This window comes from Hippoglossus stenolepis, chromosome 10, assembly GCF_022539355.2.
Source record: "Hippoglossus stenolepis isolate QCI-W04-F060 chromosome 10, HSTE1.2, whole genome shotgun sequence".
NCBI classification, from domain to species: Eukaryota; Metazoa; Chordata; class Actinopteri; order Pleuronectiformes; family Pleuronectidae; genus Hippoglossus; species Hippoglossus stenolepis.
Genome location: NC_061492.1, coordinates 25,680,838 through 25,702,454, shown reverse-complemented (window position 1 = coordinate 25,702,454; position 21,617 = coordinate 25,680,838). Strand labels below are relative to the sequence as shown.

The window sequence follows — 21,617 nt, the reverse complement described above, 5'->3', positions numbered from 1 at the left end:
TTCCTATTTGATAAAGCCTATAGTTAGGGCTGGATCAGGTGAGTCCTGAGCCATCCCTTAGTTATGCTGCTATAGGTCTAGACTGCTGGGGGAACCCCCATCATGCACTGAGCACTTCTCTCTTCTTTCTGTCTCTCTGCCCCCACATTTATTTACTGCATGTCACTAACTTTGACTAATTATTTACTAAACAGTTTTTTTTTTCATACACTCATGTCAGCATGTCAGCTATTTTATGCTGAGCAACTAACACAATCTTCAGAACCCAGTTCACATCTAAATATAAGCTCAATAATTCAACTTGATATTTTGAATTGCAGCAACAAAAATGAACATTGTGCTTGTACTTTGTCGACAAATTGCTATAGAGGAGGTGATTCTATGAATGTCGCTGTCATAACAGAGCTCAACAGCTGCAATACACAAGAATGTCTGTGTAATGAAAAGTATCCATTTCTTTTACTTTAATAAAGATGTGTTTCATTGTGGGAGGCAGACTGTCAAAATGTGGGAGATCTCCAAAATCCCTTTGGCAATGCAACCTACTTCCTGCTAAATTAAAAAAATCTTTGCATTGGGAACGCAAAATGTCATAATAACAGAGTAATGAAAGGAGTACTGAGGTCACAGATTTAACTATAGCAGCATGAAGTGATTACTATTACTCGTGTTTTATCAGTTAAAAAAAAGAAAAGAACATGAGCCTACAATTACATTTATCCAAAGCTCATGAAGCATGAAGTCAACAGAGAATAAAGGAAAATTTGCAAACTTCAAATGTTCAATGGCATTTTTGCATGAAGAAACAAGTGTTTCTCACATTTAGATATTTTGTTAGATAATAAAAAAATGGAATTTTAGTCAAATATTTTGTAGTGCAGTGTTTTCAAACTCCGTGTCAATTTACTGTCAGTCTTTGCTGAACTTCTTATAACTGTTTTGATTGACATGGACACTTGAGTTCAGTCCTCCAGGAAAAGAAAACGTGTACAGTCATGCCACTGCATACTTAGACAAGGCAGTGCTCTCAACTAATTGCTAATCTTGGCATCGCAACATGCTGACTGGGACAACATGTCAATTTTTGCCAGGAGACATTGACCATGTTGACATCTTGGGTTAGTGTTTTAGCATGCTAATATTTGCTGATTAGCATTAAACACAAAGTAAAGCTGAGGCTGATGGAAATGTTTGGTCATACCAAAACTTTGGTTTTATTTTATGCAACTAATAGTATTAAAATTGTGATTTTGAATCACATATATGTGATCACTGTTCTAAATGACAATGATTCTGTCGTCATTACATTACATTTCATTTAGCTGACTCTTTTATCCAAAGCGACTTACAATAAGTGCATTCAACCATGAGGGTACAAACCCAGAACAACAAGAATCAAGAAAGTACAATTTTCTTCAAGAAAGCCAAACTACAAAGTGCTATAAGTAAGTGCCATTTAAGTGCTACTAAATTGTTTGCTTGTTGATTATAACCCCTGCTGCATCAGGATCAAGATAGGTCAGCGGGAGAGTGTCCTTCCTCCACTTAAACAATACCAAAACAACACCAACCCTAATCAGAAGTTATTAGGACCTGAACAGTACTGACATTTACTTTGTGTTTGTTGGTTCACTTTAGAGTTCATGAGACCAGATTCATGATGCAACACCATCGATTAATAATGAAATACATGTAGCCATCAGGTTTTGTGAGCGACAGAGACGGGCAGACAGACACACATACCCACAGGTTGCAGAAAGGAGAAAAGAGTTTTTCTTTACTTCATTGTTGCAGAAGAAGCGACGCCACGTTTAACCAAGAACATAAATATGAATTCAGCAGGTTTTTATAAGGATCAGATCTAAGTGTGAGTGATTAGAAAAAAGCAGAGGAGCAGAGTCTCTTGTTGACCAGCAGAGTAATGTGCCTCGTTGCTGCCAAGGGGGGCCAGACGGGGACACCCTGATATAGTTAAAGCTAAAGATGCAGCACACAAGTCTAAACTGAATGTATGTGGAGAGCACTGATTACTGTTATAGACTGACTGCTGTAGTGTGATTTTCGAATTGAAAACCTTATTTTGTAAATTACAGCACACTTGTAATAACAGTAACAGTCTAAAATACTTTTAAATGCATAAATCATGAGGCTAGTGAAGATGCCCACCTCTAGTCACACAGTGACAAATAAATATATGTATAGAAGTCAAATTCTTTGATGCATCGATAATAGTGTTATCATTGAATCATAGCCCTCTGAATCTGAATCGAATGGAATAGTGAGGTGCCTAGAGATTCCCACCCCTAATGGTTATTGCTTGTTTTCCCTGATAACAGCCATGTGCAGTGTAAAAAATAAGCTCAGCCAATATGACAGACCAGACCCAAACCTAAATATTATTTCAAAATATTTGCAAGAACTTAGCCTGTCAGCTCCTTAGTAAGGTAGGTAAGCAGTAAGTGAGACTTAATTGAGTTTGACTGAAGACTGCAGTAGACAGGGCTGGATTACCAACCATTTATCTTGGTCAACATGTAAACTTTGTAGCAGTTCTGATTTATTTGTTAATACACATGCACCACTAAAAGAACAGAATGTGACTGGGTCCTGAGTTTAAATGTAGTAGTTTTTGTTTTTTTTAGCATTGTTTAATGAAGTTAGAGCTAGGGTTGGTAAACCTGGAAAAGCGAGCAAGAACAGCCTCAGAAATATTCAGCTGATACATTACACCCACTCCCATTGGCCCTCTTGTCAAAGCTATGCCCCAGAAACATATGAGCATGCACTATCTGCCAACTGATAGAAGCCAACTTTTCAGTGACAGGTCGCTGTGAGGACTCTGGTCATGTGCAAGCATTAAAGGTCAGTTAGTGAGAGACAGGACGCCATCGTTCAGTCCCGTGAAATGTTTGGCCATGTTTGTTACAGTCATAGGAGGACCACAGACACCTTTTTTTTTAAAAACACCTATATTTATTGATGGCTATCAGGACGTGAAGAGGATTTCAACAGATATAAAAAGTGTATCAGAGACCACTTACAGTACTTTTAACTTTCTACAAACTAATTAATCATTGTAACATATACAAATGAATTTGAGAGCTGGGTGGAAAAATGGGGGCCCTATGCTAATTTCTGGCTCTCATCCCCCTTTTGTGTTAATCTGGCCCTGATTGTAGGACAGTCCCCACTTGTTGGTGTGATATTAATATTTGTTCACGTACCAGCAACTGGCAAGCAGTGTCTCTTGAAAAAAATAAATATATTATAATATATATTATTATACATGTACATATATTTATATATATATGTCTATATAGGCCTATTATAACTATAACTATTACTATGACTTTTGAGTTTGTTAAAACAAACATTGAAATCACTTATATTTTACTTGCATTTGTATAATCTGTAAATGGAAATAAATGAGGCGAAAACGCTCGTTCTTTGCTCACTAGCCCCAGACTCTTCACATCACCACCGGTTGTGGTTTAAGTGCATTTACGTTTAAGGAGAATCGCTTACGCAATTACTCAGCGTAATCGACCAATAGAATAGCAAAGTCTCGTGACGCCACTTCCTGGTCGGTTGTTTTGCGGGAAGTTTGGTCGTGGTACAATTCAGCCGGCAGTCAGCGATAAACAACAAAGTGAAGGTGTGTGTGTTCATCTTTTCATTTAATGAAAGGATCGCCTGCATCCAAAGTGTCGCAGAGATTCAGAAGCGTTTGTTATGAAACGTCGTGACGGAGCAGCTGCAGTCAGATATCGATACTATCGAGACAGCGCAGTTAGCTCTGAAGCTAACGTCACTTGGGCCACTACCTAGCTAACGTAGCGTTAGCCTTTCCAGAGCTACCCTGACCGCAAACGCTTTTTTGTTTAAATGAAAGGCGGCTGATACCTCTGCAGTAAACACACTGGTCATTATTAAAACTATGTGTATTGAATTCGTAAGCTGTACTTACTTCAAGTCGCTGAGTAGGAACGGGCGACTTCCGGATGTGGTTAGCTAACTCTGTTCGTAAATGAAAGCATCAAACACGACACCACGTAGCACCGGAGCTCCATTTTAAAGACTGAAGTTAGTCGTTAAGGCTGTAAGTGACGAAGTAGCACTGTAACACAGATGACGGTGCATTTCAGATGCCCCCCAAAGCCAAGGCTGCAGGGAAGCGAAGCGCTCCAGCCAAGAGGAAACTGGCAGAGGAGTTCCCACCAGGAGAAGTGTTGACCGACACCGGGAAGAAGGCCTGGAAACTAGGGACTCCAATCGGCCAGGGGGGATTTGGTCTCTTATATCTGGGTAAGAAAAGATGGGACACTGATGATGAAGTTCAAAAGTTGAACAATATATTCTAAAAGACATCTATAGATGATGTGACTTCATTTTTTTGTTTGTTTGTTATAAAAGTAATGTATATCTAAACTTTTTTTTGTGTCAAGCATTTATTGTCAGCATTCAACTATTGTTGATCATCAAAGATTTTAAACAGTCTTAGCATCTGTTTCATTTTTATTGTATTATAGGTTCCTGGCAGTTTTGTTTAATTGACTAAATGATATTGTCAATAAATGGAACAAACGATTGGTTCAGACTTATAGTTGAGTCTGTGCTTAAAAAAAGCACACCATGTATCTATGAAACAGGATTCAGAGAAATGTGTTAACCTAAAAAATTAACCAAAATGAGTCTGACATGTGTAAGTACTATTTAATGCTGCCATTATTTTCTTTTTCTCAAGCTGATGAAAATTCTGCAAAATCTGTGAGTGCTGATGCTCGCTATGTCATCAAAGTGGTAAGACTCTAAACATCCTGAAAGCATGAACTGATATTGCGTTGCTAAAGGTTTTTTCTTTCATACACATCAAATGTGCACTTCCTACAACTCACTTCCTTAAGTGACTCTTGGTTTTCACTGTTGTTTACAGTAGTTTTGTTTTATGATGTTTGCAAATCAGTTTTGAAATGTTTGATGTTTGTAAAAATTGGGGGGAAAAGCACAAGTTAGTTGACAATGGATACAGTGGGTTAGCACTACAGGGCCCCACAAGTGGTCAGATTGTAGATTTAGTATGTACTGCAATCAGAGTGAGTCATACCCTTACAGGAGTGTTTGATTTAGTTGAATCAGTGTGGCTGGCTCATCCTTTATAAAGATTAAAACTCATCAGAGTGAAATGTGTGTGTGTGAATAGGGTTGCAAAATTCCGGGAATATTCAAAGTTGGAAACTTTCCATAGGAATTAACGGGAATATACGGGAATTAACGGGAATAAACTGGAAATTGTGTGGGTAATTTATACTAACTGTATTTACCTTGTCATATACAGACATAAATATAAACATTTTGTTTTGTCATAAGCTGATTTGAGCCCTGAGGAAACTTTGGGCACTTGACTATATGCTTCTGCATCTTTGTGGCATTCTTAACATAGGTCTTTGCACAGTATTTGCAAATGTACACAGCCTTTCCTTCTACATTGGCTGGGGTGAAATGTCTCCACACATGAGATAGTGCACGTAGCATTGCTCTGTAGAGTAAGATGAGAAAAAAAGCTTGTAAAAAACACTAATGCAATGCCAGAGATATAAATAGTTAGCTAAACAATTGGAATCGTCTTTAAAAATATTTTACAATTGATGGATAAATGAATAGAAATAGGCTAGATGAACAGATGAACAATCCTCAATCAGCATGCTAATATATTTTCCCCAGTAATATCATCAAAACTTCCCTGACTAGTCCTTGGACTAATGCAGTAGTGTGGCCTCAATAGCCCTGCTGTAGTGTGCAGGATGCTGGGAATTATCTGTGCATGTGATGGAGAAATGCACAGTACAGGGTTGAAATTCAACGTGAAGCGTGTGCTGCATTCCATACATCTTTAAAATAGAGTTTTGAATGACGTTTTTATTGCTCAGCATTTAATTTAATTTTTTTTAAATTCCCAAAATTCCCGAGCTTAACTTCCCATGGAAAGTTTCCGGAAATTGTCCGTCCCTTTGCAACCCTATGTGTGAATCCAGCAAACAGGCACTGAGCTGGAAGAGAAATCACATTCAACTGCTAGGCTCCTAGTATTATACATTTTTAAGTCAGTGGATTTTTAATATAATTAATTGTAACATTTAATCTAACTATAAAATGACATAAAGTGAAATATGTTTTCCATCAGTGGTTCCCTTTTAATTACCAGTTATCTGTTAGAACTCTTATACATTAAGTCAACAGTAAGCTTCCCTGCCTTGTCTGTTTGTTGCCTTTGGTATTCTACGATGTGCTCCCCATCATTGGCTCTACTTGCTCCTTATTAGTGGCTGTTTTGCCTTTGCCTCTTGTTATGGTTTTCAACAAGCACCAGACCACAGCCTGTCAATGTCAGTGAAAGTCATTCACTGTCCACTGCTAAACCTTTTAAAGTCAGATAGCTACCTACCAATTCCATAAACGTATGTCTGTGGAACGCATATCTCAATGACAGTTCATCCTATTGACGTCATTTTTGGCATATGCCTTATAAATTGCCTGAGAAACTGAAGTGTCTAGTTTGGTACGATTTGAGGATGCAATATGTTCAATATTAATATAAATTGAATAAATAGGCGGCCAGTGCCAGTAGTGTGCTAGCAGTCAGTCTGTGGACCAAGTTGAACATGTCCTCTTCTACATTCTCAGATAAACTACAGCAGTGGTCAGTAACTGGGTCAGAATCGCACCCAGATCATTTTAATCATTTGATTTTTTTTTCTGACCCGGAATGGTTGCTGATCTCTTTCATTGAAACAATATTCACAGCATCACTGTTTGGTCATTTGTCTTCAAAGACAAAGTATAATGTTAATTTAGTTACTGTAATGATTTATATCCAACTGCATTATAGGGCTTTTATTTGTTGAACCTAGGTTTGAAGATTGTGTCGATTGCTTAACAGAGCTTTGAAATAGCCATGTATGAAAAAATAACAGCAGTTCAGTAAATCATTCAAACTTAAACCACACACGTTAGCTCATGAACAGACTGTTAAGTCATTTTAAGTCAGTTTGAACAATAGTAGGACTGTGCGACATAACGATATATATCACTTTCCCAGAGAAATTATTCAAACATTAACATGTGTGCTGCTGTCGGCTGCTACTCCTATGTTCTGTGCTTTGTGCATCAACCTAACCTGATGGGGCTGTAACTCTCTTCCAGCCACATGATTGCTCATATGTTATCGTTGCTGCATGCACTTCAATGTCAAGCACACTACATCTTTGCAGTGTGCAAAGATGCGTCCTATAAAATGTGTCCTATAAATAATGTTGGATGTTAAATGATATTCACATCAATGTGATGATTTGTTGGTTTGTGAGTATTTCATTTGCTTGATGAGCTCAAAAACAGACATACATTCAGGTTATTTTAATTATGTTCCAAAAGATTTCGATATTATATATATATCACTGTAACCATATGCATTCACATATACAGCTACCCCATATACTGTTGTATTCAGTCTTTACAGTGTATCCATGTGCAGCTTTTACAAAAAGACATGAGATGATACATCGGTTGGTCTATGTAAGTACCAGTTATTGGTAGTTAAAATGAATGTAGACATAAATGTACTTTGTATTTCGTCCACAGGAGCCCAGTGAAAATGGCCCTCTGTTCTCAGAGCTCAAGTTTTACATGCGAGCTGCTAAGCCTGAGCTGAGTAAGCCAAATTATAATTCTTTATACACAAACACACACACACATGTTTGTACTTCTATCTTATTGAGGACGCTTATTGGTATAATATATCCCTAGCCCCTTTCCCTAACCTTAACCATCCATCTAAATGCCAAACCCTAACCATACCCAAGTCTTAACTGTCAAAAAGCCCATTAAAAAATGAGGAACGGCCCAAGTAATGTCCTCACACTCAAAAAAGGCCTTACAAACCCAGAATAGCAACAATCATGTAAGTACAATTAGCTTTAAAAAAGCCAAATTACAAGTACTAGATGTAAGTGCAATATATAAGTGCAGCTAACTTTTTCTTTCTTTATATATTTATTTTTATATAAACATGAGTTGACAATTGTTATTAGACATCATCTTCTTAACCAAGGTGTAGTTGGAAGAGAAAGTATGCCACCAAAGTTAGCCTTGTAATCATAGCACAACAGTCTCTCACCACCAGGGCAAACAAATAAAAGAAAGCTAACTTTCTTAATTAAAAAAGACAGTCTTGTAGCAGAGGCGTAGGGGACCCTACAGAGGAACGGAAGCATTTGGTGGAAGCGCTGTTGGCCCCCAGGCCACAGCTTTGCATTTTATATAATAACAATCCAAATGTCAATCTCCCCTGACAATTAACTGTTATATTACTAAGGAACCAAAGGCTCATATTTTATTCATGCTGGAATCTCGTGTTGTTGGTAAATATATTTGTCCCAGCAGCAGATTAGCTTGCAGCCTCGCTGCCCGGCTCCCCCCACAGAAATTTACTCTTATTACTTTGAGCATCACAGCCATCACCCACTTACACCGGCACCAGTTACCTTGTACACAGGAAATTTCAGTAACCACGCTGATTTGATGGAGAGATTCAGTATTTTCTCTTGTCCTGCAGTCCAAAGTTGGATGAGATCTCACAAGCTGAAAAATCTGGGAGTTCCCAGGTACTGGGGCTCAGGTCTGCATGACAGAGGAGGGAAAAGGTAAGATTTAAACCAGAAAATCTCACATAACCATTCCTGATCAAATTTCAGAAGTTAAATGTAAATGAGCTTCTTACTGTGCTGCTGTTTCACCAGATACAAAATATTCAGTTTGAACCCCAAAAATATTTTATAAACTAGCCATGTATAATTGAGAAATCAAATACATTACCTTGTAGAACACCAAACACATGTTTACAAAGTAAAATATAAGATTTAATTTAGTAAAGTATTGGATAACAATTAATCAAGCCATGCACTGTAGTAAGAGAGGGGACATGATGATTTACATGTGTTTAGTAAAAGAAATAACTTGATAGGTATATTAAACATGATTTCTCATTGTAAGTGAAAACATTTGTAAGAAGTTGAAAACTGATCGTGAAGACTCAAAGCCTTTCATAAACCATTAAAAAGGAGTTTTTTTTCTCTGGCATGAGAAACTAATCATGGGTTAATCATCACAACAGTGAGCAGTACAGTGCTGTGTTTCTACTGCTTTTTTATCTGACACTTCACAAATATTAAACACATCCTCTTTGTGCTTCCCAGGTACAGGTTCATGGTTATTGACAGGCTTGGCACAGACCTGCAGAAAAAGTTTGAAGAATGTGGAAAGAGGTTCCCCAGAAAACTGGTTCTGCAGCTTGGTCTTTGTCTGGTTGGTTATTCCATGATCAGATGGTTTAATTTTGCTTGAGCACTGCAAACGAGAGGGAACTGCATTTAAGTGTGGCACAAAACAGGTTAATGTAATTAAAGGTCAAAGGCTTCTTGGGACTATTCAATTGACAAGCTGTTGTGCCTGCAAATGGACACAGGAATTAACTTGCTATTTAATGATGACAACAAAGGTGTGTTTAACCGAACGCGGCGCGAATTTGATGTGCATCGAGATTACATAAAAAGTCAATGCAAAGTCCCCTCTAAATTTGCGTCAAGAGCCCTAGGTGTCGTTTGGGGGGTTTGATGTTTCAAACACGGCCCACGATTGAGTTGAAATATTTGAACTCGGGCATCAAATTCGCGTGAGACAAAGGCGCGTCATTCAATCAGCGCTGAAAATTGTTCTTGCACCAGCCAAAGCTAGCGAGTGATCAAACCAGTCACTGCTCAGCCTCAAGTACCGCTGGATTGACCGTCACCTAGAAAATGCTCCTGTAGGAGCCGGTTTGTTTGGGGACCCACACACAACGGCACGGGCTTCTCCGGCTCTTCCACAACACGTTCACCAATCACCGCAGCAGTTGTAGTTACTTCAGCCAGTATTTCTCTCTCTCTCTCCTCTCCCGTTGGCTTCCCCCTGGTGTTTCCACAACATGTACAACACAGCAACTTGATCGCTTCAGCCAGTAATCCTCCTCTCTGCACAGTAAAGCCACAAGGGAAACAGTGTTATTCCCATTTACTGAAGTATTGGTTGTCAACCTCTATAATTTCTTCCACATTGCATTAATGAAAATAACTGTATTGTGTGATGAGTCCGTAAGCTTCACTGTCAGACAGTCAGTGAATTACATAAAGGCATTGCTGTGGTAACATTAGTCATACTGTAACACACCAATCAGAGCAAGACAAGATGCTTGCAAGCAGGATGCTCAGGTGACATGACCGTCATCTGACACAAGTATGTCATAGACTAGGGCTGGGCGATAAGACTTCAGATCAATATCGCGATTATTTCAAACTTTTACCTCGCTAACGATCTGTCACGTTACATCTCATGACGTTTTTTTCAATGTGTTTAAATACATGTCTCAAACTCTGGAGGGAATCAGACGAATACAAATACAACTTCAAGACCTGTACGTGTCCTAATAACTTCTGATGAGTGTAAAGTGAGCACAGATCCGTGGGGGAGTGAGGAGGGAGGACATGCAGCAGAGTAATATGGCACGGTAAAAGGTCCCCAGGCCACCGCTGCAAAATGAACATAGCGGAAACCCGACAGTTCGTGAATGCACGCATTGGGGAAAGTAATAACCGAATTAACCAACATGAGCAAAATTAAGTCTGTTAGAGGCTATGAATGTCGGTTTCGATACATTTTCGGTTAATTGCCCAGCCCTGTCGTAGACTGACACATAATTGTATTTTGCAGAGACAGAACTCCTCTGTAGCTTTTTGATGGGCATCTTGAAATAGCAGGAGAGAAAAAGAGAAAGTGCCAATTGACCGCTCAAATTTCCTAAGAATAGGAATGTCCAAACTGTACAGATGTCATTCACACTTGGCTGAGATCCTGTCGCAGTGCGAGCAGGACACATCCCGTCATGGTCGAGCAGATCCAATTACATTTTTTTTGTGATGCATTCTGTGTGTAACATGCCTCTTTCTTATAGATGTATCCATATACAGAACAAATGTTAATACCTTGTTTGTAAACACTAGAAAAATCAAAATAACATACACCAAATACGTATTTTGCACTAACATTTCATATAAAATATTTTGCTTTCTTTTTCTTGTTTAGCTGGATATTTTGGAGTATATCCATGACCATGAGTATGTGCACGCTGACATTAAAGCATCTAACCTCATGTTGAGTGACACTGATCCCAACCAGGTCAGTCGAAGTCAAAGCACATGATTAAAATCACATTGGGTTTCCATTTAGGGGTAATGTTCTTCTGTATTTTTTAATGTCGGAAAACTAAGGCGCTCCTCTAACCCCAGTTCTGTTCCATAAAGGCTGGGGGGGGGATTGTGTTCTAAGATCATTATATCCATTTGTTGAGGAGGAGCCTAGCAAACAAGGTGAGGGCAGGGGTATATAGGCTATTTAATTTGAAGATTATTAATATATAATTGGTGGTATTATTAAGGAGCTATTTATACATTTTTAAAAGTGGTCCCTCTGGATTTAAATATTATGCATGTTTGTAGTTATGCTGTTTCTGAAGCTTTACTGGAATGTCTGTTTGATTTTATTACAGTATGATTCTTTATTAAAGCCAGTTACCAAGTGTAGGGTATCACTATAATGCAAAAGCCTGGAATCATCTGCTGCTCCTGCTTTTGGCTTTGTGCTAAGAGAATTTAAACATCCTGTCTATCTCTGACTAAAGATGAGACTATTTTTAGTGTGATTCCTGGAATCATTCTAGATGTATATGTGTAAATGTATTAGTGTTAAATGTGACGTTGCTCTTGGTTTGCGCATGTCTGTATGCATGCCTGACTTTATGTTTTTGTGAACTGTAGGTTTACTTAGTAGATTATGGGCTGGCGTACAGGTACTCTCCTGATGGTGTCCTCAAAGAGTACAAGGAAGACCCCAAGAGATGTCATGATGGTACCATTGAGTTCACGAGCATCGACGCCCATAAAGGAGCATGTAGGTATTAGGGTTACTAGTAGTTTAATGTGCCCATTTACTGATTATAAAGGCAAGGTAGCCAGATCTTTGATTGTAAAAGGAAGGTCACATAGGGTTTAACATTCTTAGCTCTACCTAGAAGCTGAATCTTGTAGTATTTGTATTAGTCAGGTATATCTCCTCAAAGTATAAGAAGTTTAAGAAAAAGAAGGTTTTATAGCTCTGTACTGTTTTATATAGTAGAGAGCTGATGTCACTCCCAACACAGCAATGAGATTAATATTCTAATTTTATTTTTGGAAAGAAGGGTTCAAATTTTTTAACATTTTTATAAGCTACAATTGTATTACCCTAACTAACCCTAACCCTTAGATTTAGATCATGTGTTGGTGTTTACAGTTGAATAACAGCATGTTTCCTCTCCAAGAATTGGCTTTGCTACTAATGTACGGGCAAAAATGAAAGTGAAGATGGTGTACGCTGCTGCTGATTTGGTTGTTGGCTCCAGCTGCATGTAGGCGGAGTGACCTGGAGATCCTGTGCTACTGCATGGTTCAGTGGTTGTGTGGTCGGCTGCCCTGGGAGGACAAGCTGCAGGACCCCATCTACGTCAGAGACTCCAAACTTAGGTGAAAGAGTGGCACCTGCATTCACTACACACTCCCTCTCTGACTGTGGTTTTGTTGTGTGCTGCAGTAGCAGGACCATTGTACATAAGAAATGGTAGTTGAGATATTCACAAAGGACATCATCAGCAGTGTGTGTTTGACCAGGCTGTTTTCAGGTGATAAACACTGAAATTGTTATTGGCCAACTACTCTCAGCTGTGCCAATCAGCTCTCCCTGGTTCACCTGGAGGGGCTCACTGAGACACCTCCACAAAGGCAGTTTTACCTTTCAAGTAAATTAAAATGACAGGTTTCAATCTTTCTGTCTTACAGGTGTCAAGAAAACATCTCACAGTTTATGAACAAGTGTTTCTCTGCTCAAGACAAGCCAGGTGACACACACACACACACCCACACAGACAGACAGACAGAGAGACACACACACACACACACACACACACACACACACACACGGGGCAAGTACAAGATTGAGTGTAGATCTGTCATAGCCATTAACAGAACCAGTAAAAAATCACTACTAATCGGATGAGTGGCCCGGCAGTTAAGTACTGTTTGTTTTTCCGAGCTGTCTGTGTGTGTCTCTTCCAAGCTGATAACTCAACAGACAACTGGGTCAAACTCGTACCGCAGCAGCATTAATCAGAAAAGGTTAAGACCGAAGCACCTCACCATACTCGACAAACATGCACACACGCACACAAAGGCTTTAGTCATACTTAAGTAAACGACAACATTCATTTATCTGCAGTGTGATCTAATTATAATCTTTCAGACCTACTTGGTTCTCATTTGGATGGTAATTCCAATAGCGCACACTGCAGTAAACACTGTTTGCTGTGGCTATAAATGGTGACTTTGACATTTGTTGTCTTGCTGTGGTAACAGTTGCCATTTTAATGTTGGCATTTTGACCTGCAGGCAGTGTGTCAGTTCAGGCAGAGGAGACAAACACAAGAGTCACACCTCCTTCCTTCTGCTCTGTTGAGCACAACTGAACTGTTGGTTACAACTCCATCTGTGTTTGTGTCAAGGCTAAAACGATGCTGCGACCAGCCCTACACATTATGGCGAAGACGGTGTTCTGACACAAACACATGAAGAGTAACATGAATAGAGAGATGGTCAGGGCCAGTCAGGGTTATTTACTTAGTCTTCCATAATTAATCATGCTCTAAAGAACTTCACTAGCTAATTGGAAATTGGAAATGTGTCACAAATCAACACTAACTCTAAATCCACAGCCACCAAAATAGACAGAAAATATCTAACAGACATACCTGAACTGTATGAGCATGTCTGGTGTTGCTGATACTGACATAGAAGCAAGTAGCTAATAGTCAGATTTCAGTTTATAATGAACCAGTGCATCACTGTGTTTTTCTGTTGAGCTGCAGATGAAATTCAGAAGTTCATGGAGGAGATTAAATCTCTGGGATACCAAGACAAACCACCGTACGAGAAGCTGCGCTCCATCCTGCTGTCCGGACTGAAGAGCATCCAGTCCAAAGATGATGGCAAGCTTGAGTTTGCTCCTGCCAACGGAGCTGTATCATTTCCTGCTAAGGTCAGCACAAGCACACTGAGATAGACAACAACTTGGGTATAGGGAAATCTTTGAGACTGCCTCGCTTAATTTTATTTGATGTACTGCTCCTGGCTAGCTTCCGGCTCCAAAAGAAGAAGCCTAAGCGGAAGTGCTTAAAAGTGTACTTCCGCAGAGATCCAGCAGGGGCTGGCTCCGACTGGCTTCAAACAATCTCTGGCTCCATAGAATGCCATTCAAAAAACGCCAATTTCTCCCATGAAATACTCCGTCAAACAAAATAACCCACGGATGATTGTGGTCTCATTCGCTAGTTATTGTCCTTATCAGAGATCTGGTGGTCCAACTGAAAATAATATCGTAATTAATTAGATATTAGAGTCTAAAAAGCTGTAAATTTAGGGGCGTGTCTGCTTGATTGATATAATACTGTGCATGTTACTGCTGTGACTTTTTACCAGATGTGCTCATTACAATCATGAGTAATAAAACTGAGTTTCATAGATAACTTTATTGCACATTAAACTACATTAATTTATAATTCAACAAAAAATGTAATATAGTTGTGGATCAAGGTAAACATGATCTTCACTGAAGGAAGAATAATCTAGTGCTTAATATTTAGTAATTATAATTTACAGTAGAAATGTTAGAATTGAGAAAGCACAAAAGTTGGATTTTATATTAATCTTGCAGCTCTTGATGCAGTCGTCTGTTTACTATAAAAGTAAAGTCCAAAGACTGGAGGAACACAAGCTGCTCTTACATTTGATATGTTTAACAGTGTGTAGTTTAACAGTCAGTCCAGAAGCAAATAATTCATCACAGTTCATGAAGCAGCTCACATCTGTTCTGACGTCTCTTCATGTTCTGCAGCTTAAAGCAGTGTTAAAAAAAACTCTGAAATCAGATGATCGAAGCTAACTGTGTTAGCTGCTAATTCTCGGCGCAGACAGGTGCTGTGGCGAGTAGCCGGTGTAGGTGGGTGTGTTTACACACCTCAAGTTGGAGGTCAGGTCAGACCCAGCTCCTCCCTTTTATCCAAATATGGTAACGTCCCCCTCCACCGGGCTCCAAACAATCAAGATGGCGCTGATTCAATCTCGAAGCTCTCGGCTTCAAAACGGGAGTACAGAAACCAAGGTGACGTCATGCTAGGTTGCCACTTGGTTTAAACATTGAGGTGCGGCAAAGGTTGGTCTTTTGCCATAGGAGACAAAGTTATCATAACTCCACTGTGCATTGTCCAATCAGCACCAAAAGTCCTTCACGTGATCATAGTCCAATCCTGAACAGCTCCATATGTCAATATTAACAAAGGGTCATAGCGCCCACATACTGATTAACTGTGGGACATCAGCACCAAAATTCTCACCTTTGATCAGGTGAACAGATCTATTAGTCTATATGTAGTGATAGTGATGGCGTAGATACCTACTGATCAGCGTGAAAATAAAGTTGTAACTCCACTGTACATTCTCCAACCGGCCCCTAATTTCTCAGGCTTCATCAGAGCCCCGAACTGAACAGATCATTAGTCTCTATGTAGTGATAGTGATAGCACCACCTACAGCCAAAAGGCAGTAAGCCTCATTATACAACTTTAATTCGATTTACATGAAATTTTCATGGTGTGGTCTACACTTGATGGCTTTGACCGTAATGTGTGATTAGTGGGTGCGGTCCAGTGCTGCGTGACAGAAGCAGGAAGTGATGAGTTTATCCTTCCAGCAATGCACAAAATGCATGCAACACCGAGCCGTTTCGACCGGTCCCTGTCCGCCCTCCCCCATTGCCGCATCAGGTCCTGAGATTGCAAGTGCTAGGGCCCGCACAGTCCTTCTTGCAGCCCTAGTTATTAATAGTAATTATAGCAACTAGTGTAATGCCTGTACGAACATTTGTTTGGAATAAGCTGTTTGCTTGGCCTGTTGTAAGGCTGGTTGCAGCTTTCTCTCTGAAGTTGTACTGATCTGCAGTATTTGAGCTGTGGCAGGGTAAAGACCTGCTGCTGGCCTCAGTACAGAGAACCCCGAACTTGAGATTCAATTGATGTTGCCCTTGCAGTGAACACACTGTTGGCATGAATGGCAACTTCATTTACATTGATGATTCCCAGCTGCTGCTGCTACAGAGCACTGGTCGCCTATTTATTCAAAGTTTTTTCAAATTTAAAATATCGAATGTACGAATCGCACCACATTTGACACACCACTTCCTTGGGCCCTTAACAATTCTCATGCCAAGTATGAAGTATGGGTTCCACAGATATTAATTCCACACAGACAGATTTCTGGAATTATTAGATTATAAACTTGGTTTATACAGCATTTAAAAGCAATGTCTTACCTTCCTAAGTGGCCAGAATCTCGGCTCCGTGGTTGGGAGCTCACTGGTAGTTTGGCTCGTTGTCTGGCCGGTAACCAGCCGTCTGGACCATCCTGCTAAAGAAGGATGAGGAAATGTTTTTTTATCGTTCGGAACGCAGCCACTTTATCTGCCCTCCACAACAGTAGCAGCAACATACAAGGGCGTGAGCACTGTTGGTTGAATCATTAATGAATCAGTTTTCATATGACGAACGTGAGTGAACGTCACGTAAATTTTTTAAAGCATCATCGTATCAGGCCGTCAGGAAATACCAGGAGCGTTTGCGTGCGTGCGGAGGTTGGCGCAACGCGCGCCTTTACGCACGGTGCAACTCTCTCTCGCTCACTCGCGTGCCCCCTGCATCAGGAGATGCGCATGGCCCGGCGGCGTGTTTGCCGTCGGGGGGTCAGCACGAGACCCTAAGCGTCCGGAGGTTGGTCGGGCTGCCTTGGTCAACCGGGGTCGAGCAGGCTGTACCGGTAATGATCCCTCCGCAGGTTCACCTTCAGAAACTTTGTGAAGAGTTTAACTTCCTCTAGATAGTCAAGTTTGATCATCTTCTCGGCGCTCCGCCATGTTATACTGTGGTCTATTAGTGTTCTTAGGCAGACACAAGAGGCACTTGTTTATTCTGTTGGTTCTTTGTTGTCCCTAGAAGTTCAGATGCACTAGTCCATTACTATTTGAACCTCAGCATCTGGGGTTCAAAATTTGTAAAATTATACAGTATATGTATATTTTTGTTATAATTTTTCAGTCAGTTGAAATAAATCCTGAAGAGAACAATTTGGGGTTGTTTTGTGTCTGTATAGACTATAAAAAGCGCTTTGCATTTTTAATTTTGGTACTTGTACTTTTACTTTTGATACTTAAGTACATTTCAACACCAGATACTTTTGATACTTAAGTACATTTAATATGAGCTACTTTAAGACTTTGACTCAAGTCATTTTCTTACGGGTGACTTTTACTTTTACCGGAGTCACTTTCAGGTAAGATATCTGTACTTTTACTCAAGTATGGCTTTCAAGTACTTTATACACCACTGCTTACCGGCTGCTTCTTAACAGTGGAAACAGTGAAAACACAGAGTTTCTCTGGTCACAGCTGCTCAGAGATCAGCGCTGCAGCTTCTTGATCAGAGCAGAAGCTGCAGTTGGTTTGTACCGAGCTACATCCTATTACGTCTACGGCCCGGCGCTTTTTCGTGCGGGTGGCTAATCTTGAGTTTCCAATCCCCAGCCTCGGTAGGCTAACCATGGATAAATCCCAAAAAAGAAAAGTCTGGGAGGAAAATAGAGAGTTTAATTCTGCGTGGACAGATTAATTTGCTTTCACTGCCAACGATGCTGGCTTACCTGGATGCTTGATATGTGGCGAGAAATTAGCAAACAACAAAAAATGTAATGTTGAAAGACATTTCCAGAACAAGCACACAGCATTTGCTGAAAAGTACCAAGCTGGAGATGAGCGAAAAAGCATAGTTCTGTGTTTAATTTATTTCAAAGTAGGCCTACACATGCCAATGTATTTTGTTCTCCTCTTCATAAGAGTTTGGTGTTTTCCTTTGTTGTAACAGTTAAAAATATTAATAAAATGACAACAGTTTTCTTTATTGTCATAAACAAAAACAAATATTGACAAAAGTAGAGTGGATGTAGGAAAGTAAGTGTAAAATTATATTTCAAAATCTATCTCTTACCTCCATCTGATCAATCCTATGTAATGAAAACCCTGCAAAACAGTCTTAACGATTAATTGAAGACTACACACAAAGATTGAGGCTAAAGCTGCATGTTGCTGAAATCTGTAGGATTGTAACTTAAACATTAACAGCACTGAGCAGATATGCGTATTCTCATAGGTTTACACGCTAACATTTACTTTATTCACAGGCCAGTCATATTTGTTTCCTGCTGTATATAATTATCCTGTCAATCTGTTCTCCTCAGCAGGCGCCACATGGTGTTCACTAGGTAGCAATTGTCAAAATAAAGGCAAAACTGAAAAGAGGTGCAGGGGGTGAGTGATAGTTCAGACTTTATAAATGGCTCAGGCTGGAGGAGGACTTGATTGTCTTTATTAAGTGCAAAACTCTCTGAACAGCCACCATTTCTCTCTGACTCGCTCTGATTTCAGAGCAGAAATAATTTAGTCATATTGTGTGGAAAACTCTTTCCTGTCTTTCTAGGAAACCTTCACTTTTGTTGAACCCACAGTTAAAACACACTTTATGTAAACAATTTATGGAAGCCAGTGTTTGTTTGTTGTGGTCAAAGCAGTTGAACAAGTGATCTGATGTTTTATTGGAAATGGAAAAAACACTTAGTTTAAACACGTTTAACTCTTAACGGAGGAAAATAAATGCTTTTATATGAATCTAGTTCCCAAGAGCAGGTGCAGCACCAAATGGTACATGACCAACTTAGGTATAGGTTTTAATGTGGACATATAGTATGCACACGGTCACCACCTAATTCTTCTTTTCCTCTTCTTCCAGAAGGCGGCCAAGAGAAAAATAGCAGATGAGGAGAGTGAGACGGATGGAAGTTCCACAAAGAAAAAGAAAGTCACAAAGAAAAAAGGTGTGATCAGATGTCATATTGTATATTTGCTGTTAATCTTTATTCCTTTTCCACTGCAGAAACAAGATGTGTGGGTCGGGTTCTTTTGTTTTCATGGTTTGGTCCGCTTTATTGTCGAGTTCTCAAAGGGATAGTTCACAGAAAAATGTGTTTGAGTCCCCTTGTGTCAGGGGGTAAACAGCGTTGCAGCCAAATCAAATACAATTGAAGTAACTGGGGATCAATTCTTCAAACGTTAAAAAACAACAGAAAAAAAACATTAAATCTCTCCATACTGCTCCTGTGGTGTCATCCAAGTGACTGTTAGCCCTACATTCAAATTTGACCCGAAACAGCGTCATTAACACCATATTTTAAGCCTAAAAGGCTGCTACTGGAAGTAGCGATGCTAGCGGAAGCAGCGATGCTAACGCGCACCCCACACATGCCCGTGGGTGAGAGCGTGTGCGCGTGCGAGTGTGAATGATATCAGAGGAGGATATCAGAGGACGTTTAGCCTAAAAACATGGTGTAAATGACGCCGTTTCAAGTTGAATTGGAATGTCGGGGCTTACGGACGCTTGGATGACACCAGCTCTTCATTTTCAGGTGAACAATCCCTTTAAAGTCAAAAGGCGGAAGGTGACACTTTGTTTGATTTACTCTAGAGTTTATGGGAAACATGTTTAAACCTGCTACACAACATGAGACATAATGTGACGCGCACAGTCAGGACATCAGAGTAAAAGCGACTGGAACAATCTGGATTCATGATCCGACATCATGGATTAATAACTAAATACATGTGATAATCAGTTTGTGTGTGAAGAGGGACAGAGACGAGCAGACACACACTCACACTCTCACACCACACACAAACTCTTCCGGAGACAGAAGTTCTTTCCTCAGATTATGATGCAACACAGTGTTTTAACTTCATTGTTGCAGAAGAAGCAACGGCCCGTTTATCCAGTAACATAAATATGAATTCAGCAGGTTTTTATAAAGATAAGTTCCAAGTGATTGATAAGAAAACGTCAGAGAAGCAGAGTTACTTGTTGACCTGCTCAGAGTAATGCGCCTCAGTGCAGTGGCGCTGATTTGATTTATATCGATATTGACTGATATGAACAAAATTATCGCGATATGATTTTTTTTCATATCGCAGGGCCCTAAATTGAGGTCATATTTCAGATCCAATTACTCAGATCATATTCTGAGGCAGTGTGAGATGCATGTGTCCACAATGCAAATCAAATTAATTTGATTGTCAGTTTGTGTTTGAAGACCAATAGAGACAAGCACAAACACACACACACACACAATCTTAGATGGAACGCTAGAATACCAGCCTTACAGAATGCAAACCTAAAAGCTCATCTAAAGCATGACCATCCCATCCAGTGTATTTGCATTGTTATGCTATTATGATATGATGTATATATATATGTATTTATGATATCTTTGGAATGAAAGTCTTAAATTGATGACGATTTTTTTTTGTGATAGGCCGAGACACAAGCTGAAATATATAAATTGTAAAAAGAAGTGTCAGTTTTTTGTAATTTGTGTCTTTTTTTTTTTTTTTAGAAGTGAATAGAGTGAAGAGTCCCAAGAAGAATCCTAGACCAAGAAAGGCGCCCAACAGTGGAAAACAGGGTGACTCTAAATCCAGTCTTGTGGAGATGGGGACCCAGACCACACCTGGACTAGCCCAAAGATCTAGAGGCAGACCCAAGAAAACCATCACCTAAACATCAACCAGTCTATACTCCTCCTTCCATCCTCTTAAAAATCTGTTTTGAGTTTTATATGCTTTGATCATTTCTGTCTGTCATACACTGGTAGTGGTTGATGTTTTATTGTATTTTGTGTGGTTGAAGTCAGAACCATTGTAATAAAGAAGAAATGAAATATTCCATCTTTTGTTTTTATTTTGTGATGGAAAGAAAACTTCATTATGACCATTGACCAGATATAAGGAGATTAGTTATAATAATCATTAAGTGTGAGAGGGTTCACTGTTTGAAGAAAGTTCTAAAGAAGCCCTTTCCACAGTGGGGAGACCGAGGGGGCCCTCTGCTATTCTCTTATTTGAGCTGCATGTTGCAACCTTTGTGTATGTTCCTATCAGAATAAGTCAACCTTCGTAAAACAGGTTCTATAGAAAATTCTGACAGGTGACTCCAGAGAACTTCTGTGGAACAAACAACGCAAGCAACAACTGGAGAGACGTAAAGGAACATGATTAGGAAATACTTTCCTGAGTGGTGTTATTCACTGTGGTTCTTGATGAGAGCTAATGTCACGTCTGCAGATACTGAATTATCAGCGAAACCTAAACTCATTGTTTATCAACCATTTTAAGCTAAGCCAAATACAACGGTCCTGCATGATGAATTTTGTAATGTTTAGTTTTTGCTGAAACCTGTAGAGACCAGTGGCGGCTGGTGATAACATTTATTGGGGGGGCAAACAAACTGGACCAGACTCAAC

The 21,617-nt window shown here is 39.7% G+C and overlaps 2 protein-coding genes across 3 annotated transcripts in view; one reads left to right on the top strand and one right to left on the bottom strand.

Annotated features, from left to right (window-relative positions):
* Positions 1-4,246, bottom strand: part of si:dkey-288a3.2 (protein phosphatase 1 regulatory subunit 37) — an 83,478-nt gene extending 79,232 nt beyond the window's left edge. Inside the window, exon 1 of the mRNA XM_035168411.2 lies at positions 3,968-4,246. The gene's annotated coding sequence lies outside the window, so the exon portion shown is untranslated. The remainder of the gene's footprint in view (positions 1-3,967) is intronic.
* On the top strand, positions 3,548-21,040 carry vrk1 (VRK serine/threonine kinase 1). Of its 2 annotated transcripts, none has more exons than XM_035168416.2 (13): positions 3,548-3,655; positions 4,146-4,305; positions 4,745-4,800; positions 7,636-7,705; positions 8,609-8,696; positions 9,249-9,357; positions 11,170-11,262; positions 11,901-12,033; positions 12,524-12,644; positions 12,957-13,015; positions 14,039-14,208; positions 19,061-19,142; positions 20,712-21,040. In XM_035168416.2, exons 2-13 carry the CDS (start codon positions 4,146-4,148, stop codon positions 20,873-20,875), a joined length of 1,305 nt encoding a protein of 434 aa, XP_035024307.2. In that variant the 5' UTR covers positions 3,548-3,655; the 3' UTR covers positions 20,876-21,040. The 2 variants fall into 2 exon arrangements, with proteins under 2 accessions (XP_035024307.2, XP_035024306.2); XM_035168415.2 differs by having other exon boundaries at positions 19,058-19,142.
* The last annotated feature ends 577 nt before the right edge of the window (positions 21,041-21,617 follow it).